Source organism: Pteropus medius, unplaced genomic scaffold (assembly GCF_902729225.1).
Source record: "Pteropus medius unplaced genomic scaffold, Ma_sr-lr_union100, whole genome shotgun sequence".
NCBI lineage: Eukaryota > Metazoa > Chordata > Mammalia > Chiroptera > Pteropodidae > Pteropus > Pteropus medius.
This window is the reverse complement of record NW_024355526.1, coordinates 1478726-1488156: the sequence shown is the minus strand read 5'-3', so window position 1 is coordinate 1488156 and position 9431 is coordinate 1478726. Positions and strand designations below refer to the sequence as shown.

The 9431-nt window shown below is 60.2% G+C and overlaps 1 protein-coding gene across 2 annotated transcripts; it reads left to right on the top strand.

Annotated features, from left to right (window-relative positions):
* The first annotated feature begins 152 nt into the window (after positions 1 to 152).
* ZMYND19 (zinc finger MYND-type containing 19) lies at positions 153 to 6965 on the top strand. 2 transcript variants are annotated; one of them, XM_039859032.1, is made up of 6 exons: positions 153 to 413; positions 1552 to 1611; positions 2357 to 2463; positions 2954 to 3094; positions 6240 to 6416; positions 6563 to 6965. In XM_039859032.1, exons 1-6 carry the CDS (start codon positions 363 to 365, stop codon positions 6873 to 6875), a joined length of 849 nt encoding a protein of 282 aa, XP_039714966.1. In that variant the 5' UTR covers positions 153 to 362; the 3' UTR covers positions 6876 to 6965. The 2 variants fall into 2 exon arrangements, with proteins under 2 accessions (XP_039714966.1, XP_039714967.1); XM_039859033.1 differs by having other exon boundaries at positions 6240 to 6420; positions 6563 to 6841.
* The last annotated feature ends 2466 nt before the right edge of the window (positions 6966 to 9431 follow it).

The window sequence follows — 9431 nt, the reverse complement described above, 5'->3', positions numbered from 1 at the left end:
GCCCTTCCTCTCAGCGCGCCTGCGCACTTGCCCGCTTCCTATTGGCCGCGGTGCGGCGGCGCGCGCCGGCCGGTGCCGTGCGCGCCTCGCCATTGGCCGTGCGGCGGCGGGCGGGGGTGTGTCCGCGCCGCGCCCCGCCCTCGGCTCCGTTCGCGGTGGTGCGCGCGGCGGCAGCGGCGGCGCGTGGCAGGTCCGGCGGGCGCGAGGCAGCGGCGGCCTGAGCCCGGCCCAGCCTCGTCCCGCCTGGCCGCCTGGACCCGACCCCGGCCCGCCTGTCCGCCCGCCCGGCTCGCCCGGCGCGCCGCGTCCCCGCCCCGGGCCTCCCGAGGGAGCGGCGCCGCCGGCCGAGCGCAGGCCTGGCCATGACCGACTTCAAACTGGGCATCGTGCGGCTCGGCCGGGTGGCCGGGAAGGTGAGCGGCGCGGGGCTAGGGGCACGGGGCCGGACCGGGCGAGCGGGCCCTGGCGGTTGTGCGGGCGGCGGGCCGGCGGCGTGTCCCCGCGGGGCAGCCCTCCTCCAGCCGTGGTCTCGGTCTCCAACTGTGCGCGGTGGCCGGGCAGGAGGCGCTGTCGGCTGCACCTGCGGCGCGGGGAGCGTGGAGCCCCTCTGATGCGGCGCGCTCGCTCCCTGCCGAGACCGGTGTGTGCGCACCCTCCGTGCTTGCGGGGCGTAGTAGAGCTTCCCTCAGGTTTCACGCTAGCAGCGGTGGCCACGTTTACTGAGCCTCAGTGGGCCTCGCCGTGGCAAGGCCTCCCACCTCCTGCTTCTCTCCCTTACCCGGCCCCGCCCTCCGCGTGTTCGAGGCTGGGGCTTCCTAGCACCTGTGGGCATTGAGGCTGGCCTGTTACCAGGAGCCAAGGTCCTTACCCTGGATGGGAACCCTGTTCCTGTTACCAGCGGCGGAAGCTTCTGGTGAGAGAGAGGAGCAGAGGCAGTCAGATGATGGCAAAACGGACTCAGATCTTAGAAAACAGCTTCCCAAGCAAGAGTGAGAGTGGTTCGTTTGGAGGCCTTTCCTGCCGGTCCTGCAAGAGGAATGTGGCTTTCTAACTAGCGAAGGGTGGGCTCCCGTCAGCTCTGAGACCTTTCAGATTTAGTAACTGGTTGCATTGATGTCAACCTTTAAAGGTTTTACTTGGAACGAAAAGCTAAAAAAGACAATTTCGCAAGTGTTTGTGTGCCAACTGCCCTGCTTAATGAAGGAACACTAGTTGAGACTTCCTGGATATTCTCTTCTTCAAACTTCGTCCGGGTCCCTCGCCACCACGTTGGACTAGTTTTATAGGCACATGGAAACGCACAGCTTAGAGGCTGGGCGTTCGGTGGCATTTGTTCTGGTTAGTCTCAAATAGATGGGAGGGAGCCTGATACCTGCCCCTCTGGTCCGGTCTCGATTGGGCGTGACCAGCTTTTGGCAGGTCTCCCCGCCCTTGTAGTGGGTACTCGTGCCAGCATCTACTGACCTCTTCGTCCGAAGGGGCCGTCCTGCCTGTTACCGGTACCGCACCCTGATCTCAAAGGTAACGTCTGGGAATGTGGTTAATTTCTAGACCAAGTACACACTGATTGACGAAGAGGACATCCCGCTGGTGGAGGGCTACTCCTTTGAGGTAAGGATGGCCGCTGCTGGCCCACTGTCGGGCAGCACGCGGGGAGGGCCTGGAGGGAGGCTCTGCTTCTCCGTGATGCAAGGTGGGACCTGGCGTGTGAACTCGGGTCTCAGTGCTGCCTCTGTGACACCGGTCCTCCCCAACTTCCACTCTGCTTGCCGACTCTTCCTGAAAAACAGACCAAATTCTGTTGTTTGTGATGGAATGTTCCATTGGACAAGCCTGTGTTCCTGGTGAGGCCGTCAGTGCCACCTCACCTTTTCTCTGGCCTTGGCCCGCTGTCCCTCCTGGTGCCCAGTGCGCCTTGCTCCCACCTAGCCAAGTGCCCTGCCTTGCACTCTCCGGCAGCCAGTCCCCACCCACCTGCCACCTCCCTTCAGGAGCCCTCCCCGGAGTCTGTGGGCCCAGCACCCTCACGCCAGCCCTTCACACTCATTCCCGTGTGGGGAACCTTTCTACCGGGACTGGGGGCTTTCTAAGTGTGGGGATTTACCTCGCTGTGCTCTCAGTGCTGCGCAGACTGGCTCATGAGTGTGTCCTGCTCGAATGCGGGAGGGCGCTTGTTGGGACACAGCTGGTTTCTCAGTGCCCCGTGTCCCTGGGAGCCTCTGCAGCCTCCCGGGTCCCAGAAACAGGCCTGCATTTGTCATCTGCTTGCTCATCTCACTCAACTTTTCTAAGAGGTATTTAAAGTGTTGCCAAAAGTCGAGGCTTTTTAACAGAACTTTGGCTTGTTCCTGCCCAGGCCCGGATGGAAGTGGACGCAGATGGAAATGGCGCTAAGATATTTGCGTGTGCCTTTGACAAAAACCGAGGAAGGGGGTCCGGAAGGCTCCTTCATGAGCTGCTCTGGTGGGTGTTTTTCAGCTGCCTGTTTCTCCCCTTGGGTCCTGCCCAAGCCCTTATGGACAGATAATGCTTTCATGTCGCTGCTGCTAACTCAAGGGCATGGCTGGTTTGCGTGTTGTGGCCCCGGTGAGCCAGCCTAAGAGTCCCGAGACACCGAGTGCACGTTGTGCCCGGCGCTCACTCCAGAGGACACAGCCCCCTCTGGGGGAGGGTGGGGTCTGGTCCCTCATAGAGGGAGGGGCGCCTTTCCTCAGTGTGTGCAGTGGGGCGTCTGCTGGGCTCTGTGTTAGATGGTTTGGGGCTCCAGCCTTGGCTCCCTGCGGCCTAGCTTTTCAGTCCAGGGGCTGAACCACCCACGTGGGCCATTTGGGCTACAGACTGCTTTGCTCTGGGCAGCCTTGCACCTTTCATTGTGACAAGGGCCAGTTCCGATCCTGGGCTGAAACTTTTGGGGAGGGCGGGGGGCGGAGCTGGAGAGCTACCTGTTTCCTAGGGAGCGGCACCGGGGAGGCGTGGCTCCCGGCTTTCAGGTGGTGCATCTCAACGCTGTGACTGTGGACAACCGCCTGGACAACTTGCAGCTGGTGCCGTGGGGCTGGCGGCCCAAAGCCGAAGAGACACCCAGCAAACAGAGGTGAGTCTCCTGAGGCCCGAAGCCATTACGGTGGGGCGGCGGGGTGTCTGTTCTGCGATTCTGCAGGTTTGGGGACCTCAGTTATTTTCCGTCAAGCATGGGGACCCCCCTTCATGGAGGTAGCTAAGATTACGATGGTTGTCTTTTCAGGTTGGCCTTCTGATGGGTTCTTATGGCGAGAGGGGTTGTCTGGGCTGAACGCCTGCACGTGGGCAGGCCTCCGCGCCCTCACACCTGTCAGGGTGGGCCTTTATGTCAGGAGTGCCCCTATGCGCACAGGTGCGCCTGCTCGTCCTGCTCTTTTGTTAAATAGTTGGCCTAAGCAGTGAGCTAAGGAAAGCGGAACTGTGGTTCGGGGGCTCGGGCTCGGTCTCTCCACGGCAGGTCTGCTCAGGATGACAAAGGCAGCCACGTGGGCGGGTAGGGGGCTCTGGGCTGGTCCCCGTGGCCCCAGGGGCAGCCCAGCGATGAGCTTCGTGGAGCCTTGGGAGGAGCCAGGGGACCGGCAGGATGGGAGTTGGGAGCTGACATGAGCCAGCGAAGCAGGATGGCCCTGGTCGTGCGTGCGTTGTGGGCTCAGGGGCCCCCTGAGGTTCCTGTGCTCAGCCTTGGGCCTCTGGGCAGCTGCTCCTGACAGGCGGAGACTGGGTGAACCATTGCCATTGTCACCCACAGGGTCTTGCGAGAGCCTTGTGCAGTGGAGGTAGAAACCAATGGTGGGCTCATGAGGCCAGGCGTGGCAGGGGCAAGGGGACGGGCCCAGGCTCAGAGGAGGCCGCACCCACATGCACACTTCCCAGTGGGCTGCAGCTCATGCCCCTGAGTCCTGCTGACCATCGGGGTGGGCCCGAGCTCTGGGGAAACACCCTTTTGTAACAATCGTCCTCTTGGGGATGCTGTCAGTCAAAACTTGATGGAAACGACAGCAATTACACGCCAATTTGGCTGAAGCAAAAATGGGGTCCTTGCTGGCTCCCGGTTGAGGTAGGAAAGGTACAACGCTGCTGCCTCCAGCTCTTTCCTCTGGAGCAGCTGCCAAAGCTGTAGACTGGTTTCCTGCAGGTGTCCCCAGGGCATCGAGGACACCCTGGACTGACCAGTTAGCTGGTGAGAGTCACTTTCCTGCTCCGGGAGTGAGGGACAGGAGGGCTCCTCCATCAAACAAGTGAGGACTGTGTAATCAGCAGAGGGTAAGCACAGCTCAGCAGGCCAGCCAGTGTCCATGGAGTCCCCTGGGCTATCCAGTGTGGACGCTGGTAATGGGCCACCCACTCACTCCATGCAGGTGTCCTTCAGTGGAGACACCTGGCCGCCCCCCTGACACCATACAGGTCTCCCGCCCACTGTAAGCTTGGGGACACTGCCCATGTTCATTCGGTGATGGTCCTGCTCTGCTCAGGAACTCTGAGCTGTGAAATCTGTCATTTCAGGCGGGTCTCCATGTGGCTGCCACGTGGGCATCCTGTGGTTGAATATCCCGTTGCTCATGGTAATGCGCGCTCTCCCTCCCTTCCTGTCTCTGTGGATCTGACCCCCCTGGGGACCTCCCATGAGTGAGGTCCCACAGGGTGTGTCCTTCTGTGACTGGCTCGCTTCACTGAGCACCGTGTCCTTCAGGTCCATCCACGCCGTAGCCGGTGTCAGGACTTCTTCCTTTCAAGGCTGAGTGACAGTCCACCGTGTGGCTGGGCCCCATCTGGTGGATCGTGTCCTCTGGGTGGACCCTACGGTGGCTCCCGCCCCTCGGCTGCTGGGAGCGATGCCGCCGTGTACACGGGCGTGCCGGCCTCGCCGGGAGATCTCGCTCTCGTCCCCGCGGGGTGGCCCCGGGAACAGGGCTGCCGGTCACATGGTGGCTCCAAGTTTAGCTTTTTGAGGACCCGTCGCATCGGTCTCTGTCGCGGCTGCGCCGTGGTACGTCCCCACCCGGCGTGCACGAGGGCTCCCTTTTCTCCACATCTTCACCAACACTTTTTTTTCCCCCAAATCGAGGTACGTGTGATTGACAATTATCTGGGGTTTTTTGGAAGTAGCCATTTTAGTGGGTGTGAGGTCCTATCTCATCGCGGGTTTGATGGGCATTTTGACTAGTGACTAGTGGCGTTGAGCATGTTTCATGTGCTCGTTGGCCATTTGTATGTCTTTGGAGAAATACCTATTCAGGTGCTTTGCCCAATTTTTAATCGGGTTGTTTTGTTGTAGAGTCGTAGAATTTTGTGTGTATCCTGGATGTTAAGCTGTTTTCAGAGGCGGATTCTGCAAACACGTTCTCCCATTCCTCGGGTTGCCTTTTTACTCTACAGATAGTGTCTCTTAATGCACAGAATTTAAAGGTTTTTACGAAGGCCAATCAATCTATTTTTTCTCTTTTGCTACCTGTGGATTTGGTGTAATATCCAAGAAGTCATCACCAGATCCAGTGCTGTGCAGCTTTGTCTTCTGTTCTAGGGATTTGGGGTTGGAGGTCCGGTGTTTAGGTCTTGGGTTCCTTTCGAGTTCGCTTTTATGTGTGAGAATAGAGAAGGTGACCCATCACGCCAGGCCCGGCCGGCGGCTGAGGGACGGTTAACCTGCTCATCGGCTGCTGCAGTGTGGCGGTGCCTCCAAAGTCCCCCCAGGGGTGGGCTGTGGCTGCCCCACCTGTGCGCACTGTGGGGCCCGTTACGGCGCCTCGGCTCCAGGGTCAGGGAGAGTCCTCCCGGCGCTGGTGCTGGTGCTGGCGCTGGCCCTGGCCCACTCAAACAAGGTTGCTGTTTGGCAGGGCCTCGCAGCGTCGCAGGGGAGCTGCAATGGCCAGGGGCAGAGGCAGGCGCCCTGCGGCCACGAGCAAGGAGCGGGGCCTCCTGGTCTTGGCTGGCTGCGGTGCTCTGCCCACTTTTCCTGCCTGTTGGGAGGGTGATGGATGGGACAGACACAGCCCTGCTCTGTGTCTTTCAGTGGGATGACAGAGTGTGCTAACTACTTGATGTCATGTGGAAATAAGCCCACTCGGGGGGGCGGGCCAAAGAACGGCAGGTTGCCGTAACAAGTGGGGGCAGGGGTATCCTGAGCGAGAGGAGACAACTCGTCCATCTTGGAGTCTCTTCACTGTCACCTGTGCCTCGACTCTGCCCTGCCGGAGCGGGCTAACTGGCTTCTTTTCCAGGGAGCAAAGCTTGTACTGGCTCGCGATCCAGCAGCTCCCCGCGGACCCCATGGAGGAGCAGTTTCCCGTCCTGAACGTCACCCGGTACTACAATGCCAACGGGGACGTAGTGGAGGAGGAGGAGAGCTCCTGCACCTACTACGAGTGCCACTACCCGCCCTGCACAGTGATCGAGAGGCAGGTACGCGCCTGCCCGCTGCCCGCTGCCCGCTCCCTGCGGCTGCCGTCCCTGGGGTTGCGGGTCCTTCTGACCCGGGTGCCACGTCTGCCCCAGCACCGGGTCTCCACGTGATTGTGAAGCCGTGTGTCCTGTGTTCTTTCAGCTCCGGGAGTTCAACATCTGTGGGCGCTGCCAAGTTGCACGCTACTGCGGCTCCCAGTGCCAGCAGAAGGACTGGCCCGCCCACAAGAGGCACTGTCGGGAGAAGAGGCGCCCCTGCCAGCACGAGCTGGAGCCCGAGCGATGACGGCCCTTCTGGCCCCGTGGACAGATGGGAGGGTGGAGCCGGTGGTGCGGTGGCCACCAGCCACGGCCCCAAAACGGGGACCACGTGCACACTGCGCTCCCTTGGAGCAGAGACAGCCGGGGAGGCCACCAGGATGCTTCCCGTTATTTATATGTTAATATGTTTGTAAACTCATGTACAGTTTTTTGGGGGGAAGGGGGAGGGTTAGAAATTGCAAATAGAATCGTTTGCTGTCATCTTCAAATGGCAGACGTCAGGCCACACGTCTAAAACTGTCGTGGAGCCCGGAGGCCCTGGGGACTCACACCGGCTCAGAGAGCAAAGGGCGAGGCGGGTACCCAGTGCCCTCCTGGCGCCACCCTCGTCAGCCGGCTGTCTGTGGGGTGGACTGAGCAGCGTGATGACACCCAGGCCCATCCTTGCCGTGGGCGGGAGTTGTGGAGCAGGCACGGGGGGGATCTCAGCCCCAGCTCTGCCGAGACCACCCCTGACTCTGGCGCTGCATGCCTCGCGGTGGGTTGGCTTCTGGGCGGGTCCACTGAGGCCACTGCGCCTGTGCATCGGAGCAACCAGGGTGCCTGAGCGCCGCTTCCCCACCCCCTGGGTTGGGCTATGGTCCCCGGGACTCACTCCCTATCCCGTGGCAGTCACAGTAGCTGAGAGCTGGGTGGCACCTTATTTACACACCTTGCAGAGCCTGCTGGGGCCAGTGAGCCGGGCTGTGTGGCCAGCATCTGGCTGGTCTCCAGGCGCAGCTAGTGCAATGGCGGCCTTGCCTTCGAGGGGAGCGCAGGCTGGCTGGCCCAGTTGCAGCCGTCTGGCCCGCGTTGGTCCTGCTGCACTTGCCTTCTTGCAGCTCCTCAGCCAGGGCGTCCTAGAAGACGGCTCCTCTGCCGTCTTCTAGGACGCCCTGGCTGAGGAAGACTCCTTGGTGGCCTTTGGTCTGTGATCTGAGCTGCTGATAGCTTTTTCTGCAGTACTTGGGGTCTCCCCGGGCAATATACCCTGGAGAACAGGACTGGGGATACGGGGTGGTAACAGGCAGGGAGCAGGAAGGTTCAGCCCTGACCCCAGGGGAGGGGCTCTGACGGCAAGGGCTCCACGTGCTCCCCACGTGTGTTTGACCGTGGCAGCTCGGCTGCAGCGTTTTCTAAGAGACAATTTTGCTACACGTGGGAGGTCTGCTCTAGGTCTCCCCAGAGCTTGGCTCAGCGTGAGAGGCTCGAAGCTATTGAGAAAGAGGGTATGTGTGATTCCTACAGAAAGCTGGCTTTGGCCCTTGGGATGGTTCTAGGCTGGGTAACTCCTGCTTCCAGAGGCCAGCTCTGGCCAGGACACTTCCAGCAGGGAGCCCTTGTAGGCTGGCATGCTGGGGTTTGGGTGGTCCTCCAGGCAGGGGCTGCGAGTGTGCTCAGCCATCTGCTTCCAGTTTGCTGGGACGAGGAGGCACCGGACTGCAGGCTGTGGGGTTTGCATGTCCTTTGGGGAGTGGCCAGGTTGGCACTCCAGCCTGTCTGTACCCCCTGACCAGCACAAATTGTTCTGTGGTCAGTTATTTGTCAGAAAATTATATGGGAAGGGAAGTGCCCAGCGTCTCGGCTGGCCACAGAGTGCCATGTTGGGTCCTGACACCTGGGTGCTTACAACCGTGTCATGCAGCTCATCTGGAATAGCCACGTGGATCACTGTCCCCGTGGCTGCTGAGAGCTGAAGCCACACCAGGTAGCCGTCCCCTACCTGATCATGCTGTGCCTAGGCGGTCAGTCTGTGTGTGGGAGCTGGGAAGGTGGCCATGGACCTAGAGTTTGTTCTTTCCCTTTGCTAATGTCGCCACCATGGCGCCTGGGGCGGATGCTGTCATAAAGGTGCTGTTGGGTCCAGAGATCGTTTTTACCCATTTGCCTTCCTTGTCCCCAATACCCAGCCCCTGGTTTCTTTTCCGATGGCCCCAACCTCTGATTTTCAGAGCCATACATCTGAGAACACCTATGAAAGTTCAACATTCAGATGGTTGAAACGTGGGGTTTGTTTCTAACCCGTTTGGAGCGTGGCGTGGGGCTGCTTGAGCTGATCCTCTTAGACCAGGTGGAGTGTGTGGTTCAGCCAATTCAGAATGTCCTGCTGCTTCCTGACCCTTTCTGCTCCTCTGCTTCGGCTGCCGCCTCAGCTGCTGACTCGTGTCTGTATCTGTAGCCATAGCCCTGTTTCAAAACCGCAGGCTAAACATCCCTGTGGATGTCAGTCGCGAACAGACCAGGTTCTTGGAGCTGCTGTAACAAAGTATCAGCATCTGGGTGGCTTGAAACAACAATGTATTGTCTGGGTTCTGGAGGCCGGAGGTCAAGGTGTGTTCCAGGCCTCCCCTAGCACTGGCAGCCTCTGGTGGGCCGCAACGTACCAGTGTGCCTGTGCATCACCTTCCCTCTGGTGGGTGGCTCTGGCAGACCAAACCCCCTTCACAGGGACAGCACTCATATTTGGATCCCCCGCTTCGTTTTAACTGGATCCTGTGAAGGTCACATTCTGTGGTGGGACCTCCACGTATCTTTTTGAGGGGATGTAATTCAACCCATAACAGTATCCAAGACGTGGCTCGCCGAAGCTGTTGTGCAGAGGCCAGTAGTTTTCCTGAACGGTATCAGCACCTACTTCCTCTCCCCAGTCAGGGCATGGCTGTGCTGCGTCCCTCCCATACAGCCTAAGCCTCACTGCCCAGCACTCCCGC